Genomic DNA, 19,169 nt, shown 5'->3' with positions numbered 1-19,169 from the left:
AATAACTGTGTTTAATATCAAAGCTCCTCAAATGGCCAGTAAAGACATGGTCAGAGGCAACCAAGTAACACTTAAGGTTGAGACGTAACCCAAAAGCCAGCCATTGAATCCAAGACAGATAACAGTTTGTTTTTTTAGTTGCAATTTTTAAAGGGACAGCAAGTTGTGTCAGTATTCTTAATCGCAGCCCCATTTTAGAGTAAGGGAAAGCTGTGACTCAGAGTGTGCAATTATTTCACGATAAAGAAAAAGTCACTCCTGGCTTTCTGTCCAACCCCTCTGTTTCTGCTCTGCCTTCTAATCAGCTTGGAATGAAAGTAGAGCAGGAGCTAGTTGATTGGGAAGCACTGGGGTGGGACCAGCCTTGGGGTGGTCGAGCCGAGCCATTGCCCAGGGTGCCTACCTGAAGGGGCGCTGAGTGAAACTTGGTGGGTAGCTGTTTGTTGAGTGTACTATCTGCAGTGAGCAGACTAGAAGTGGGGGAAAGAAAACCTGACTGTAACCATGGGAGGGCAGGTGGGGTGCTGCTGAAGGCACTCCTTCTCCAGGGCTTTATTTATCCTAGAGCTAGCCCTGTATTGGGGATACATGTGTGGGTGAGCAAGAGAGGTGGGAGGATTCCGGGAGGATTTTGCTGCTGAAGGGAATTAAGAGTGGCTGCTTTGGTTTGGGGGAATAAAATGGAAAGAAATGAGTAAGTGAAAGCAACCCTGAGCTTCTGGAAATAGAGAGAGTGAAAATGGTGTGGCCGTGCCATTACTCAGTCAGCCAGCCAGTCTTGCAGATCTGGCTGGAAGGGAAGCCCAGTGACTTGGACAGCTACTTCAAATAAACCCAGGAGCTACTAGGAGTAACTGAGCTACCTCATGCCTGCTCCTAGTATACATGGTTGTCCTAATCTCATTTTAGTCTAGCAGTAATCCTGCAAGCTATGTTAGGAAAGATAGTAACTCATAATGGCTGAGTCAGGATTTGGAACCTGGGTCTCTCAAGTCTTAGGTTTATACTGTCCACAATGATTCTTTTAAAGAGAAGTATAAAATGGAATACAACAGTGCTGTAATTTGCCTGTTAGTTAATCTGGTGTTGCTTAGTGTTGATATGTGAATTATCATTTCTTGCTGCACTGAGTTTTCAGCAGTTACAAGATCAATACACAGTTGTCCTTTTTGATCTTCCTTTAGATTAACAATTGCAATTTTGCTTGAGACCATGTTAGTGTTGATGGGAAGGCAGGTATTGGGTAGAGATATGTACAAATTGGTTTTTGCATTTTGATTCAAATTGAATTGCAGATACTCAAATCGATTTGTTGAAATGGCCAGCCACTGCTGGCCATTTCGACAAATCAGCTTGAAAAAATTGAATAATTCAACCATGGAAAAGTGCTACCTGCTGCCCAACCCACATAAGAAATGGGCAAGCATTTGATTAAATCCCCCCCCCACGCCATTCTTTTTTTTAAAATCGATAGGATACTATGGGGCTTTTTGTTTTTTAAAATTCCCCACTTCTTTTGTGGGTGGGTGTGATAGGTAGCACTCAGCATGCTGTACCACCCAATGCACTTTGGTGTCCCTAGGTCCTACCCATGGGGAACAATGTGCTGGTTCAAGTTGCCCATTTTCCCCTATGGCCAAGACAAGCAGAGTGCACACGTTTTGAAACCCTGTCTTGAAAAACACTGCAGACCAGAAGCACACAGTCTCTCCAAACACAGAATACCACTTTTTGCCAAACACACAGTCCAAAGAGGGCCAAAAAAGATTCACTGACCCAGAATCCACTGCCAGCCACAGTGCCTGCACTGCAGTAACATCACTGGCACAAGTTGCTCTCTCGCACACAGTTATGACTCAGCATTGAAACAGTTGCCACAGCAGCATCCTAAGCAGCCGGCAAGCCATAAGCTCAACTAGAATATCTTCAACCCCATTTTGACCGAGCACACTTTGCAGTACAGAATGCAGATTGCAGAGCAGTCTAGATCAGTGAGTGAAGCACAAGTTAGTCTCAAGGCCAGACATGGAGCTCGTCACAGCAATCCCCAAAACATATTACACAGAGAGCTGCCACTGTCCATTTTTTGCCACACCATCTCACAAACAGACCAAACCACAACTCCAGGCAGGCAAGCATCTACCCAAGTTCTGCCTTTGTCAATTTGAGATCAAGTAAAACCAGTTATAGCAGCAAGCAATAACACAGCAAGCATATTATACTTAGTTACTCAGTACTGAGAAAACGACAAAATCAAACCTTCCTTCCTGCCACAGAGAGACAGCAAGACAGAACAGTCATGGCCTGATGGACCAATGGTCTGACAAGAAAAAAAGCTTTCAGGCTCATTCCATGAAAAGTCGTCTTTTCTTCCCCTGCAGCAAAAGTGTATATCCCTGCCTGCCTAAGCATTTTCTCCAGCATAAGTGCATATCCCCTGCTAACTAAGCAAAGAGGCACAATTTTAAAGTGGTGATTTTCTATATTGTGCAAGGGGAGAGCAACTGGCCTTATCCAATCCCAGCACAGCATCCCTCTGGTGGCTGTTGCTGGTATCTGTCTTATGTTTCTTTTTAAATTGTGAACCCTTTAGGGACAGGGATCAATCTCTTTCTTTATATTTCTGTGTGTAAACTTCAACTAAAGTTTGGGAACTTTAGTTGAAACGCAGTATATAAATATTCATAATAATAATGCCTGTGTCTGGATAACACTATGGCCTCAGGTTGGTGCTGGGCCCCGGCTGACACATGGGTCAGGGCACCAGTCCATAGCTTGTCACTGACCATGGCAGTGGCGTACATGTATGCGTGTGTCAGCAGCATTAACAGGCAGACTGTGACACATCTGGGTTTGGGGTTGACCAGGATGGGGTGAGCTGGCAGAGTTGTTGCATTGGGTGGGGGTAACCATGAGTCACTTGGCCTTCATGGCCAGCTTGGGATAGCCCAGCAGGGGGAGGTTGGCCTTCAGGAATACCAGCTGCTCTACCATTTCAGCATTCAAGCGTGAGTGATGGGATGTTACCACATCCCTGGCCATGGAGAACACTCAGTCTGGACGCTGTTTGGCAGGCACGAGATGAACCATCCGGAAACCGCCACCAAGTCCAGCCAGACTTGGCAACCTGTTGCCTCAAAATGGATCGGCTCCATCTCTTGGCCTGCCATTAGCTCTTACAGGTACTGCAGCACACGCTGCTCAGCACTGCTGCAGGCTTGGTGGGCTCCTCCCGTCCCCCTGGCAAGGCTCCAAGGAACTCCTCCATGAACCACCAGGTGGAATGCGGAGGAGGAACCACTGGCTCACTTGGCCCTACCAGGGACACCACGCTGCTGGAGGAGGAAGTCACAATGAGGGTGCTGCTAGGGGTAGAGTGTGCACTAGCAATAGGTGCCCTGGCACCATCCTCCTGATTGTGCCCCAGCCTCCTATCCTTTGCTTGTCTAACCTCTTCAGCCAGGAGGTCCCTCCACCTGGGCAGCTCATCAGGGGTTACTGCATTGCTCTTCATCCTTGGGTCACATAGGCAGGACAAAACATGTGTTGCCAGTACACCCAAGAGTGTGCTCAGCCAATCCACCACTTAAGTCCTCAGCCAGCCTGCCAAGGCAATTGCTTGAGGTCTGGAGCTCACCCATTGTCCTCTTGAGAAGAGTGGTGGACAAGCCTAGCTTAGCTTTGCTGTCTCGGCACACAAGCTGTTTGCAGCAACAAAGAACAGCCCAAGTGCCAAGACAGCCTCAGAAAGGAGTGCCCAGTCCTGGTTGGACAGGTGGCATACTTCCAAGCCATGCATCCTTGCCAGGGCATTGATGACTGCCTCTTGCTCTGCAGGTGCCAGAGCAAGAGAAAGGTGGAGTTCTACTGGCGTTGAAACATCCTGAGGGACTGGGGGTTATGGTGGAGCTCAATCTGCCTCTCCTTGAGCACCCACCTACCTCTTTCACTCCAGTGGAAGAAAGCTGCTATCTTGTGGCACCTCTTCACAAGAGCAGTCATGGAAACAGCAGGATGGTGCCCAGCCCTTGCCGCAGGGATGTCTCGTCTGGCCACAGCCCCAGAAGTGCCAAGCATATCCCACATGACCAGATCCAGAATGTGTGCCACACAACAGATGGGCACAAATTAACCCTGCTCCGCTGCCCTAGTTACATTGCAGTTGTCTGTGACCATGAATCCTTGGCCAGGTTTTGGCTGTCCGGACACCCATTTCCCCCACTTGATGATCCATTGCCACTGACAGCTCACCTGTGGTATAGTCAGTATCCAGCTGCTCCGCATGCTGCACAGCCCATCTGTGCTTCATTGAATGGGAAGAGCTGGCCATGCCATTAATAGCAGATGTCCCCTCTCTCTCCTATTCCCATCAGTGCACCGACATGGCCTCCCTGCATGACCAGTACAGGGAGGGCACCACCCGCCTGCTGAAGGTGGTGCATGAGAGCATGTTTTAGTCAGGGGCAAGCAATCAGAGCAGCCGGCAGAAGCTGGCATTCTTCATCACCTAGAATGGCTGGTTGTCCAAAGTGATCATCTCCCCATGAGTGGTACCAATTTGCATCATAGCCAATTTGATGAGATGAGGCTCTAGGTGACTAGACCGCTTGCCCACCTACGGCACAGGCAATTTATTCTGCTTGGGAGCAGGAGCTGGTGCTTTGCTGCTAACACACCAGGCCCATTGCTGCTAGCAGGGGTAGAGACCCCCAGGTGATGCCATCACAGGAGCTGCAGCATCCCCATCCCAAAACACTTAGGGTCCCCCTGCTCTCCTGTGTCCTTTAGTGGATGCAGACAGCATGTTGTGGGTTACCATGGCAAATCTAAAAGTGCTCCCACACCATGCTGCTGTCGGTCTGGGACTGGTTTACTGTTAGTGGTACTGGGGCTGCATATTGGTTCTGGGGTTCGCCACCACCACCCTTTGTCTAGGACTGAGAAGGTCCAGGAACAACTGGAATGACATCCGCCTGCTCCTCCTTAATCTCAGTTTGGGGTTGGGGGAGGTCACACTGCCAGTGGGGCATGGAGAGAGTGATGTGGCTGGGCTAGCAGCCGATGACACTTCTTCCTCTGCTGCCACAGGAAGAAGAGTTTCTTCCCTGAGGGGAAACCCCCAAACACCAGTGGTCCCTCTAAATTTTTTTCCATCTTTGTGCATAATGAGATTTGTTCTGGGTGGCAGTATCAAGGCAGTGTGTGCACACATGCATTCAGAGTGGGGCCTTCCTGATTCAGCCTGAGAGGGATCTAAAATGAACTGAGCGGATATCCAAAAATGTGTGAGCACACGTGCGCATGCCTTAGAACAGTGCTTCCCCCCCCACACACACACACTTCTACCTCAGTCTCCACTAGGGGTGTGCATGGAACCAGCTGGCTTGGTTTGGTTCGAGTCTGCACTGGGCCAGTTTGGTCCAGTACCTCCTCGAACCCCTTACCCCCACCGGTTTGGGGTGGGGGAGGTGTTCATGTTTTTTAAAGGAATTAATCAGGCCATGCAGAGGCTGATTGCACAGATGTGGCGGCCTCCAACATGGCCGACGTGCTGGAGGGAGAAGCCTCAAATGAGCTGAAGAGCTGGCCAAATGGGCTGGTTTGGGAGGCGGGGCCAGCAGGGGACCCTTGAAGCCCTCCCTTGCCACCTAGAGCAAGTCCCCCAGAGGGGGTAAGTTCTTTAAAAAATATATATTTTAAAAAAAAATCATTAGGGGTGGGGCTTGATTTTGAGGGGACTGATCAAAAATGGGTCAAGTTAGACAAAAGGAAGGGAAGGCAAAAGGAGGGGGAGGCCAAAAAAGACGAAGAAGAAAGTGGTTGTTAGCAGAGAGTCAGATAAGCCCAGTAGGCACTCTGTGTCTCTCCACTTACTGGGCCAGGTGGGCCGGCCAGCCCAGACCACCACCCTGTGCTTTCCTCTCAGTGCTGCTGCAGTCCTTCACTGATCCTTCTCTGAGGCACAAAATTGCTCTCTATCTGTCTGTCTCCAAGCAGCCCCTTAAATACATTTTGGAAATCTCTCCTTTGGCCTCCCCCTCCCTTTTCTGTCCACCCAGCCAGTGGGGGCACAGTTGCCTATGTCAACACTAGATTCAAATGACAACATGCCAACCAAGAAGCAAGGAGATCTCAAGCCAATCAGAAGCCAGTACCAGAAAACCAATCAGTAAGGGGGAAACATAGAGATAAAATGGCACCTGCAACTCACATCAATTTGTGTCAAATCAGGGGTGATTCAATTCAAATCGGGCCCCTCATAAGTCACATGACTCAAATTGCACATCTCTAGTATTGAGGGAGACTAAGTCATCAATGACATTAATGTACAGACAAAGAGATGGACTGTTGCTGTCTTTTTGGGACACAAGCAAGGTACACAAATAGGGTATGAGAAGAGATCAGTCCACTAAAGAAGCTTGCTTCACCTTCAGGATCTTAGGTCTGTTTTAATGATAATGCCTTGTGTTTTTGTTTACTATAGCTGGACTTGTCGTCGGTACACAAGGTCTCATCTAGTGGTGATATCTTTCCAAATACAATGGACACATGTGTAAATTCTGAAGAAATTGTTCCTGAATCTCTGTCTCCAGAAAGTACTATTCATCAGGTTATGAATTATTATTTATTTTTAACTTGGTGCAATGCTAATCTAAAATACCTTTGGACCACTCTTGTTTCCCCCCACTGTTGTTTTCAAAAACGTACTATATAATATGTCAAATGACTTCAAAATCCAAGATCCTTATCTTTGAAATATGAAGACAGATATAATATTTAAAGGTCATGGTATGAGCATTGTTTCTTTTTGGTTTCATAGTTTTTATGGCAGTTGTATGTTCTGTGAAGTCAGCTGCTGGATCAGCCATCAGTCTTGCCCCCTCTGCCTGCTTCAGTTGTGCTTCCCTGATTTTTTTATACACACACACACACACACACACACACACACACACACACACTTTAAAGCACTAAGTGTGTCTGTATGTCTGTATTTTTTCATCTAATATATAGGTGATACATTCTGATTAAGTTAGTCATGACTAAGCACCATTGGAATAATTGGGATTTGCGGTAATTTACTCTTGACAAATCTGGCCATTGTGTTTAGTCATGACTAACAATGAAGTATGTGATCCATATTACCATATTCATATAGACACTTCAAAATTGGCTTGCTATTCTAAGAATATTATGAGGCTGTACACACAATCAAGGTGTAGAGCCCCATGGGGTTCAGCGGGGAGAGCGGGCTTAGCCCACACGAGCAGTCCCTCATTGTTGGGTGACCAGATCGGCCACCCAGATGAGTGGTGGCTTTAGCCGGGTGCTCCTGCACCCGGCTGCAGCTCATTGGGGAGCTCTGGGGGAAGGGGAGCGCTGCTGTGTGGTTCATCGGCCCCGGAAGGCACCGGGTCCCCCCTTCCCTCTCCCCGCCCACTGAGTGTGTCAGCCGTGTCTGCAAGCAGCTGTGTCTGACACACAATTGCAAAAACAAGGTTAATGGAGCACTCACTCCATTAAGTTGGTTTAAGGGGAAGGGTTGTTAGGTGGGCTAGCCACTGTGGACCCACCAGGCTTGCCTGTGAGGCTGGTGGTTCTGACGATCACTGGAAACTGGGCTAGGCTCCCTTAGTCTGGTTTCCAGTGATCATGGTAATAGCCTCTTTATTCGTTTTGAACCAAAGACGACTAAGACCGAACACACTAGACCAACATTCATTTTTTTTCTGACCACCAAGACCACTCACAGAATGGCACTGTTTGTTTTACTTGTATCTTGCTCTTTCCTTAAAACGCTCAGAGGGGCTTTCTTGAGTTTCCCAGTGGTCTTTCACCAGTATGTCCACATCTTCTTTCTTTAATATTTCTATAGGATTAGGCAATTCCCCCATTGGTTTGTATTATTTTATATTAATTGTCATTCTTATTCTCAAACTTTCATCACCCTGATTTGTTTGAACAAGGGTGATCAACTTCAGTTGTTTCTGAATACAGCATCTAGGCTGTTAAGTAGAATAAGTAGAATGGATCATATTTTACTAGTTTGTTTCTGGGCAGGATTCAGAGTGCTGGTTGTAATTGTAACATTTAAAGTCCTGAAACATTTAAAGTCCTGATACCTGAAGGGATTGCCTGATTTTTAAGATGGTTGTCAGAGGCCCTGCTCTTCAGAGGTAAGGTGGGTGGCTACCAGAGAAAAGGCCTTTTCAGTGGCAACCTATCTATTAAGCTTCTCCTTCTTAAATATTTGTTTAACAGGTGCCTAATTTGCTAGCATTTAGAAGCTGTTTTGCTTGGGCAGTTAATGGCTTTTTCGTTTTGTAACTGTAATTATATTGTCAATATCCTTCTGTAGATATTGTGTTAAAATATGACTTATAACCCATCTTGGAGACTATGCAGTTGAAGGGTGGAGGTGAAATACAGTATGTTAATAAACGTAATCTGGATGTTTTTCTGCTGTCATTCACTATGGACTTTAAAGAGAAGCCTGTAAACACTAAAATGAGATAGAGGCAATTCTTTGAATGGATTGGGCAAGCTTATGCATTTGCTCAGAAGTGAGGACCTTTCCAGCTCGTTAAATATTGTTATGGCCTTAAAAGCCAGATCCTATGTAAATGTAAATGTTTGGGCTGTTGATGTCTTATCATTTCTCCCTGTTCTTGTTTAAAACAGTTTTTTCACAAGCTTTCCTCTAAGAAGTTTTCTAGACAGAGAGGTTTATTTCATGAGGAACTATTATTTATTTATTTATTTATTTATTTATTTATTTATTTACATATTTTTATAGCACCCAAAACTTATGTCTCTGGGCGGTTTACAACAGATAAAAACATTAAAACATTAGTTAAAAACAAAAACAAGAAATTTAAAACACAACAGTTTAAATTTTTTTAAAAACAATGCTCTAAAACAACATTAAAAACAATCAAAACAGTATCAGTTAACAGCCTGGGTGAACAGATGTGTCTTTAAAGACCTTTTAAAAGCTGTCAGAGATGGGGAGGCTCTTATTTCACTAGGGAGTGCATTCCAAAGCCTCGGGGCAGCAATGGAGAAGGCCCGTCCCTGCGTAGCCACCAGATGAGCCGGTGGCAAATGCAGACAGACCTCTCCTGATGATCTCAATGGACGGTTGGGTTCATGACAAAGAAGACGTTCTCTTAAATACCCAGGGCCCAAGCTGTTCAGGGCTTTATAGGTTATAACTAACACCTTGTATTTTGCCCGGAAACAAATTGTGAGCCAGAGTAACTCCTTCAATACAGGAGTAATATGGTCTCTCCTAGATGACCCAGAGACCAGCCTGGCTGCCGCATTCTGGACCAACTGTAGTTTCCAGACTACGTACAAGGGCAGCCCCAGATAGAGTGCATTACAGTAATCCGGTCTGGAGGTTACCAGCAGATGTACCACTCTTTTGAGGTAATCTATCTCAAGAAATGGACGCAGCTGGCGTATCAGCCGGAGCTGATAGAAGGCACCGCTGGCCACTGCCTCAACCTGGGACACCAGGGAGAGACTCGGATCCAGAAGCACCCCCAGACTGCGTACCTGTTCCTTCTGGGTATAACCCCATCCAGGGGTATGACCCCATCCAGAACAGGCAGATCGGCCCTGCACCATGAGTACCTCCGTCTTACCTGGATTCAGTCTCAGTTTGTTATCCCTCATCCAGCCCATTACCGACTCCAGGCAGGCATTTAGGGAGGTTATGCCCTCTCTCGATGATGCTGACATGGAGAAATAGATTTGGGTGTCATCAGCATACTGCTGGTAACACCCTGCATTGAATTTCCTGATGATCTCTCCCAGCAGTTTCATGTAGATGTTAAACAACATTGGAGACAATTGGAGCCCTGAGGGGCACCTTACAAAAGTTCAGATTGTGAAGAACAACAGTCTCCAATCGACACCATCTGGAACCTGCCTGAGAGGTAGGAGCGGAACCAGTGAAGAGCAGTACCTCTCACCCCCCCAACCCCCTCAGACGCTCCAGAAGGATACTATGGTCGATAGTATCGAAAGCCGCCAAGAGTTCCAAAAGGACCAACAGAGTCACACTTCCTCTGTCAATTCCCTGTTGGAGATAATCCATCAGGCCGACCAAGGCAGTCTCCACCCCATAGCCAGCCCAAAAGCCAGTTTGAAATGGGTCTAGATAATCAGTTTCCTCCAAGACTGTCTGGAGCTGGGAGGCCACCACCCTCTCAGTTACCTTGCCCAGCCACTGAAGGTTGGAGACAGGCCTGTAGTTACTTAGCTCTGAGGGATCCAAGGTAGGCTTCTTCAGAAGTGGTCTAATAATTGCCTCCTTAAGACTAGGAGGCATCCTACCTTCCCTCAGAGACGCATTTATAATCTCTACCAGGCCTTCTACAACAACCGCCCTTCCATATAGTATAAGCCATGTCGGGCAAGAGTCAAGAAGACAGGTGGTGGGCCACACCATTCCAATCAGCTTGTCCATATCCTCAGGAGTCACAAACTGGAACTGATCCAACCTAACTGCATAAGAGGAATCGCTGGACACCTCCACATCAGACACTGAAGTAATTGTCGAGATGGAATCTAAGTCGGCCCGAATACAAGAGACTTTTCTCCACAAAGAATTCATTAAACACATCACAGCGGGTAATCGATGCTTTCAGATTCTGATTCAAGGGAGGAGGGGCACTCACTAGCCCTCTCACAACCCTGAATAACTCTGCTGGACGTGAACTTGCGGATGCAATACGGGCAGAAAAGAATAGCTTCTTTGCCGCACGTATTGCCTGAGCATAGATCTTCAAATGAGCTCTATGTTGCAATCTGTCGGATTCAAGCCGATTTCTCCACCTGCGCTCCAGTCGTCTACCTTGCTGCTTCAGCCCCCTTAGTTCTTCTGTATACCAAGGGGCCAATTTTGAAGCAGGTCGGAGAGGACGCTTAGGAGCGATCATGTCTACTGCCCCGGTGAGTTTGCTGTTCCAGTTCTCCACCAGGGCATCAACAGGATTACCAGCAGAGCCAACACTAAATCCCTCCAAGGCTTCTTGAAATCATATTGGAGCCAATAACCTCCTTGGGCGGACCATCCTAATAGGTCCCTCACCCCTGCGAAGGTGGGGTGTGACTGTGAGTCCAACCTTAACCAGATGGTGGTTAGTACTTCAAAGCATGTGTAAAGCAGGTCCTTACCTGCTCCACCGCTGCCCCACCACTTTTCCAGGCATGGTGCTATGCCCCTCAGAAGTCTATGCACAGCCACAGGGTTTCAACCAGCAGCCTGTGTACGGTGGTGGGACATGCATGGCCACTGTGCATGTGCAGTGGTCGTGTGTGGTCAGCAACACCATGCTTATGCACATGCCCTCCACACATATGCAGTGGCCATGTGCATCCCACTGCCAAATGCAGGCTACTGAGTGAAGCCCCACAGCCACTTGTGGACATCTGAGTGGTGCAGTGCCATGCCCAGGAAAGCGGAGAGGTGGTGGAGGAGCTTTACTTATGTTTAAAGGTACTGCTCCCCACCCCGCTGAAACATCTGTGCACATCCCTACAAACTGAGTGTGTGGAAATGTTGTAATATGTCCTAGTCAGTAGGTGGCACTAGTGTTTGGAAGTGATACTTACTAGAGATAGAGTCCTTTCTTTATCCTGCCTGTTCCTCTTGTTGAACTTGTTCTGTTACTGCACCACAATAAAGAAGCCTTTACCATAATGGCTGCTATCCTCTGAGCTTCCATGACATGGTGTCAGAAGTCTAAGTTTTAAACCCACAAAACTTGGAAATTGCTTACTTTACTTTGGCGTATTACAGGAAGACTCTGTGGACCTTAATTTAAAACAAGATACTAAGCCATTACTCCACAAAGTGGGCATGGAGCTGAAAAGGATGAAGGGACATGGTATAATTTAGGAAATCGTAGAGCCTACATCATGGCGCACTCCAATGGTCCCAGTTATGAAGAAAAGTGGAAAAATCTGAATCTGTGTAGACCTTTAAAAGCTAAATGAAGAAGTAGTTAGAGAAAAATAATCAATGCTGAAAGATCTACTTCCAAAAGTGACTGGAGCTAAATTATTTTCCAGCTTGAATATTTCAAGTGGCTTCTGGCAAGTACCTCTGACAGACCAGAATGCCAAACTAACAACATCTATAACGCATTTGGGGAGATTTTGTTTTCAGTGCTTGCCATTTGGGATCATTAGTGCTCCCAAGATCTTCCAGAGAAAGATGAACAAACTCCTCAGGAGGGTAAAAGGGGTTATTGTTTTTATAGTTGACATTTTAATACATAGCATATCACTAGAAGAGAATGACAAAACCGGAAATTTAGAAGCACAAACAAACATTACTGAATTGATACACTTTCTGGGAATGGTGAATTGTCTTAGTTGATACTTGCAAGATCTTCCCACAGAGGCACAGTGACTAAACCTGCCTGTTTTAAGTCAAGATAGTAAGCCATTGCTCCAATACATCTTGGGTCTGAGGGTCAGACTAAAAGGCAGCCTTTATAAAGATAAAGGGTATGCTCTAAAATGCCCCAGACTTACAATTTTATGATGCTAACAAGCCTACAGAGGTTATTGCTGATGCAAGTATCTGTGGCCTAGGCACACCATATCTATGGCCTACTACTCCATTTGCATGTGTAGATGCTGGTCACATTTTGCTCTAGAAAGCTCACAGAAGCAGAAAAACATTATGCACAAATAGAGAGAGAATGCTTAGCTGGTGTTTGGGTGTTTAGGAAAGCTTCTACAGATACTTGTGTGGTCTGCCATCCTTCAGACTGCTCACTGAACACAAATGCTTGGTGTCCTTAATAAAAGGGAAAGATTTGGATCAAGCACCACTGCATTGTCAGTGTTTTTACATGCCTGTTGCAACCGAGGCGCCTTGAGAGGAAACTCTGTTTCCCTCTTGCATCGGTGGGGTGTTGTGGTGCCTCAGCCCCCTGTAACCACCTGGTCTGCACTGCTGGTGGAAGACGGTAATCTCCTTTGTGACCTCGCCAGGGGGTGGAACCTGTGGCCAGGATCATGCTGTGGTGAGGGCTAAGTGGTGGAGGGAGGGAGGAGGGCCACCTTGGCTCAGGCTTTACAGAAAGGGAGTGCAAGTGGACCTTCCTCGGGGAGGGGGAGCAAGCACACGTACCAAGGAGGGCTAAGTGGTGGAGGGAGGCGGCATGGTGCAGGGGAGAGGCAAGAGACCATTTTGTGCATTCATGCAAAAGGTTCATTGGATGAATGGCACTAGAATGAAGTGATCCTGGGGATTTGATGCCCAGCACGGTTCGTGTCCGATCCCAACTGATTTAAAACCAGATGCCTGTTGCGGCCAAGGCACCTTGAGAGGGAATGCTGTTTCCCTCTTGCATTGGTGGGCCATTGTGGTCCCTTGGCCCCCTATAACCCCCTGGTCTGCACCACCGGTGGAAGACGGCAGTCCCCTTTATGACTTCGCCGGGCGGGGGGGGACAACCTCTGGCCGGGATCACGCTGCGGTGAGGGCTAAGCAGTGGAGGGAGGGAGGAGGGCTGCCTTGGCTTGCCTCGCAGCGATGCATGGGCAGCATGTGGGACCACATGAGCTGCGTGGCCCCAAAGGCAGGCTGGTGTGATTGGCGCATGCAGGGGAGTTGGGAGGGGGCACAGCGGCGTGCGCTGCGAGAGAGAATAGAGAAACACCTGCTACACTCTGGTGCGCAAGCACAGCAGCAGCAGCAGCAGCTCTTGGACCTAGGCAACCTTCCGAGCGCAGTGCACCATTGCCTCGCCCACCCTGAACAGATCCTCGTCTCCCCAGCAAGGAAGAAGAGCCATCCACCACTACAACGCCTCGCGCCCGCCATCTCAGAATTGCCCCCTTCCCTTTAACACCAGCTCCCCACCGCTCTTCTTCACGTTTTCTTTCACCATAAAAAAAACCCATCCCCAGCACCTGCCACGTAACTGTTTTTAAGGAGTTTTGGAGGACCTGCGTGGGTTTCATTAGGTCCGCCTCACAAAGTGCACAATTAAGAGCAGGATCCAGATCAAGCCAGGTGATCATGACCAAGCAGCATTGACACAAATGAGAGATGACTAAATTCACTTCAGTGGGTGGTCCTGACTAACGTGGTCTGGATCCGGCCCTGCGACTACACAACTCCGGCTAAAACTCCACCTCCATCAAGAGAGGGTTAAACTGTAGACTTTGGGCTCTACTGACAACTTGCCCAGCAATCCTCTCCTCACCTCCTTTTTGCTTTGCTTGACATCCAGCCTGATGAAGAGTTTTGGGGAATTCAAAAGCTTGCTTGTATGTTGGCTTCATAGTTTTTGAATTTTTCTAATGGCCCAACATCCCCTCTCCATTGAGTAATCACAAGCACCCCCACCCCGCACATACTGGAGGCATATTTGTTCACCCAGGCTTTTAGGCTTCAACTCCCATAATCCCCAGCCATAATGGCCAAATGCCATTGTGGTTGGGGGTTATGGGAGTTGAAGTCCACCAACATCTGGGGACCCAAGGTTGAGAACCCCTAATATTCCATGTTTGCAAAAGATTCCAAATTTAATGATTTTAATGCTTATATTATTTTAATTGTAAACTGCCCAGAGATGCAAGTTTTGGGCAGTATAGAAGTCTGTTAGGTAGGTAGATAGGTAGGTAGATAGAGAGATAGATAGATAGATAGACTTAAACTTGAAACTCCTTTACTAACTGCTGGTCTGGGAAACCACATGAAGAATGTAGCAGTCCTTGAAACTCTGCACGAGGAATTTAGCGGTCCTTGACTCCAAAAAGGTTGAGAAACACTGACTGGGTTGTTGGCTGTTACCATATCTCATGGCAGAGAATTCCACAAGTTGATTATGCATTGTGTGAAAAAGTACTTCTGTTTGTTGGTCCTAGATTTCCTGGCAATCAATTTCATGGGATGACCCCTGGTTCTAGTGTTATGGGAGAGGGAGAAGAATTTCTCTCTATCCACCTTCTCCACACCATGTATGATTTTATAGACTTCTATCATGTCTTCATGCAGTTGTATTTTTTCTAAACTAAAAAGCCCCAGGTGTTTTAGCCTTGCCTCATAAGAAAGGTGCTCTAGGCCCCTGATCATCTTGGTTGCCCTCTTCTGCACCTTTTCCAGTTCTACAATGTCCTTTTTAAGATGTGGTGACCAGAATTGTATGCAGTACTCCAGGTGTGGCCGCACCATAGTTTTGTATAAGGGCATTATAATATTAGCCGTTTTATTTTCAATCCCCTTCCTAATGATTTCAAGAATTGAACTGGCCTTTTTCACAGCTGCCGCACATTGAGTCGACACTTTCAACGAGCTGTCCACCATGACCCCAAGATCCCTCTCCTGGTCAGTCACTGACAGCTCAGATCCCATCAGCATATACTTGAAGTTGGGGTTCTTCATCGCAATGTGCATCACTTTACACTCGCCAACATTGAACCACATTCACCACTTTGTGGTTCAGCCCAATAGCTGAATATATTCCAGGGGGAAAGCCGGTAATTATAGATGCCTTTTCATGAAGCCCTGCAAAGCAGGAAGATGCTTATGATCTACAGGAGGAAGTACAAGTTTTCATTGCAGCACACATTTTCACAGAAACATCTGTTTTTATCCTAAGAGATGGTTTTAACTTTTTATTCCATGAAATTGATTTGTGTTTACTCTTTTTTGTATTTCTTGTGTTTTAAATTTTGTACACCCCCTAGAGATGCACATATCAGGTGGTATATAAATATGATGGATGAATGAATAAATTTAATTTTATTTTTATTTATTTAGTTTATATACCGCCCTTCCAAAAATGGCCCAGGGTGGTAAATGACTACTTCAGCTCAGAATAGCTACTCATAATGATCCAGAACTTCAAGAAGTCTTACAGTACATCAGGACTGGATGGCCTAAACATATCAATGACACTTTAGAGCTCCCAAGCAAATACTTTTGTAAAGATGGCAAAATTATTGAATCTGATGGACTGATAAAATGAAATCATATTGTTTTGCCACAAACTATGAGAAAGGAAATCCTAGACCTTATTCACCAAGGACATGGGGGCCTAACCATTTCATGAGCATGCCAAGCTGACAGTATGGTAGCCCAGTACTGGAAATGACATAAAGACCAAGATCTCATCCTGTGATTATTGCAGAATAGACCAGCACAATTAATTGCCACACCCTTGCTTGCCACAGCTTGGAAGAGACTAGAAGCAGACCTGTGTGAATTTCAAGGCTGATACTACTTGGTTATCATAGATTATTTTTTCAGATATATTGAGATACTTTCCTTGCCTGATATTATGTACTGCAGTGTCATCAGACAAGTGAAGAGCACTTTCCCCCGTTTTGGCATTACAGAAGAGCTGGTGACAGGCATTGCAACCCAGTTTACAGCAGCAGAATTCAAGCTCTTTTGCATATTGTTTAATTATTTTATTTATTATTTATTTATTAAAACATTTTTATACCCCCCCCCCCGCAAACGTATGTCTCTGGGCAGTCTACAACAGAATAAAAACAAAGTAAAACATTTGTTAAGACAATAATATTTTAAAACAGCATTAAAACCATTAAAACAACATTAATTAAAAGCCTGGGTGAAGAAATGTGTTTTTAAAAGCTGTCAGAGATGGGGAGGCTCTTATTTCACTAGGGAGCGCATTCCAAAGCCTCAGGGCAGCAGCGGAGAAGGCCCGTCCCTGAGTGGCCACCAGACGAGCCGCTGGCAGCTGCAGACGGACCTCTCCAGCAAATTTCAGTGGGCTCTCCTGAGCTATATATCCACACCATTAATAGCTCCTGGATATAACCCTGCGGAACTGTTAATCGGAAGACAAATCAGGACTCCTGTTCCAACCCTAGAGAAAAGGTTTTACTTCGAAGTGGCCAATCTGAAAAAAAGTTGCATCTTCAGACTGCAGAGCCAAGAAAATTTATGAGCTCTTCCACAATAGGCAATATTCAGTATAACCACTACCACAAATAGATCCTGGCAACAAAATTTATATAAAACTTGATAGAAAAAAGATATGGCAGATTCCTGCTACTGTTGAAGGAGGGAAACAAACAGATTGTATTCTGTCAAGCTGGATAATGGAAGATTTAAGAGAAATCATAGACAATCTCCAAATATGGAAGCAGTATTTGCAAACCCATGTTCATCTATAGAGACTGTGCCAGAGCCAATTACCAATAATAATAATGTTACTGGTACTCGGATCACAACTCTTCTGGTCCAATTATTCAGAAACTCTTGAGATTTAGATATGAGTAATGGATCAACAAACTGCCAAATGTTATTTTAAATTTTTATTGTTCTAGAAAATGAGGGGAGATGTGTGGAAATGTTGTTGTAATATGTCCCAGCCAGTAGGTGGCATGAACGGTTGCTAGAAGTGCTACTAACTAGAAACAGTCCTTTTTTTTTTTTTTTTAATCCTGCCCATTCCTCTTGTTGAATTAGTTTGTTTCTTTAGCACAATAAATAATCATTTGCTCTATCGGCTGCTGTCCTCTGAGTGCTTGTGATACTGAGTGTTCAAGCTTGTGCACGTATGCATTTGTGCATGTATTCCCCCCCCCCCGCTTTTTACAAAAAAATGGGGGCAAAGAAGGCAGGCATTCCCAGGAAATAACACAGAGATAAAGTCACCCCCTAATCACTGCAGATGTTATGGCTGTGTAGGTACAATTAAGTGGATATACAGCATAAAAGCATTTTTTTAAAAAGAAAGTGTATAAAAGGCAAGTGTGAGAGAAAACAGTATGACATAAGGCTGAGAAAACCACATGATGGTATCCAAAGCCTCTTGGCAGCTTTCGATACCATCGACCTTGCTTTCTTTCTGAAACGCCTAAATGGGCTGGGCCATGGGCACACTGTTCTTCAGTGGTTCTGGTCCTATCTCACTGGGAAATTCCAGTTTTTGTTGATCGGGGTGAGTGTTGTGCACCCTGGCCCCTTTCTTGTGGGGTTCCATGGGGCTTAGTACTTGCTTCCATTCTCTTTAACATCTATATGAAGCTGCTGGGCCTGATCCTCCATCAGTTTGGGGTAAGTTATCAATATGCTGATGATACTCAGCTTTATATCTCTACCTCTAGCCAAGCAGGTGATGCCGTTCGTGTGCTGGCTCAGTGCCTAGAGGCTGTCAGGACCTGGATGGGCCAAAAGAAGCTCAGGCTTAATCCCTCCAAGACAGAGTCGCTCTTGTTCAGTTTGCGATCTGGCCAATTGCTGTGTGTAAGTTTATCTCTTGACGGGGTTGCACTTCCCTTGAAAGAGAAGGTTCGTGGTCTGGGTGTCCTTCTGGACTTGTGGCTCCTGCTTGAACAGCAGGTGGAAGCCATGGCCAGGGGTGCCTTTGCCCAGCTTCGGCTGGTTTGCCAGTTATGGCCTTTTCTTGCCCGGCAGGCCCTGGCAACAGAAATTCTTAATAATAATAATAATAATAATAATAATAATAATAATTAATGCCTTTGTTACCTCTCGCTTTGATTACTGTAATGCGCTCTACCTAGGGTTGCCTTTGAAAATGATTCAGAAGCTTCATGTAGTCCAGAATGCAGCAGCTGCCTCCTCATGGGTGGCCATAGATTTGATGGTGTTACACATCTTTTTTTTAAAAAATTATTTTACATTTATACCCCACTCTTCCTCCAAGAAGCCCAGAGCGATGTACTACATACTTGAGTTTTTCCTCACAACAACCCTGTGAAGTAGGTTAGGAGAGAGAAGTGACTGGCCCAGGGTCACCCAGCTAGTATCATGGCTGAATGGGAATTTGAACTCGGGTCTCCCCGGTCCTAGTCCAGTACTCTAACCACTGGTTGCCTGTTCGCTTCCAGGTCTAATTTAAAGTGCTGGTTCTCACCTGCAAAACCCTTATGGTATATCCCGTATATTTCCAAGATTGCCTCTCTTAGCCAGTTGTATCCCATCTTGTGAGGTCTTCTCAGTTGGCCCTCCTTATTGTCTCGGGCCCTGGTGTAGTGTGTGGTGCCTGGGCCCGTAGGAGGGCCTTCTCTGTGGCTGACCCTCTTCTTTGGAACACCCTCCTCCCCCAGATTCATTCAGCTTCCTCCTTAATGTCTTTTAAGGCCCTTCTCAAGACCTAGCCTTTTTTGCCAGGCTTTTGCCCTTTAATTTTTTTTAA

At 46.0% G+C, this 19,169-nt stretch overlaps 1 protein-coding gene and 1 long non-coding RNA gene across 11 annotated transcripts in view; one reads left to right on the top strand and one right to left on the bottom strand.

The window, feature by feature from the left end:
- Positions 1 to 19,169, bottom strand: part of LOC128345239 (uncharacterized) — a 77,443-nt gene that overhangs the window by 31,526 nt on the left and 26,748 nt on the right. The gene's annotated exons all lie outside the window — the stretch shown is intronic.
- Positions 1 to 19,169, top strand: part of MEIKIN (meiotic kinetochore factor) — a 51,717-nt gene that overhangs the window by 22,137 nt on the left and 10,411 nt on the right. For all 8 annotated transcript variants that reach the window (XR_008316325.1, XM_053296882.1, XM_053296879.1 and 5 more), the window contains one exon: positions 6,485 to 6,610. Coding sequence is in view for 7 of the 8 variants with exons in the window: in XM_053296882.1 (XP_053152857.1) it covers positions 6,485 to 6,610 (126 nt within the window). In the remaining variant the exon portion in view is untranslated. The remainder of the gene's footprint in view (positions 1 to 6,484; positions 6,611 to 19,169) is intronic.

Source organism: Hemicordylus capensis, chromosome 2, assembly GCF_027244095.1.
Source record: "Hemicordylus capensis ecotype Gifberg chromosome 2, rHemCap1.1.pri, whole genome shotgun sequence".
NCBI lineage: Eukaryota > Metazoa > Chordata > Lepidosauria > Squamata > Cordylidae > Hemicordylus > Hemicordylus capensis.
This window is presented reverse-complemented; position numbering and strand designations above follow the sequence as displayed.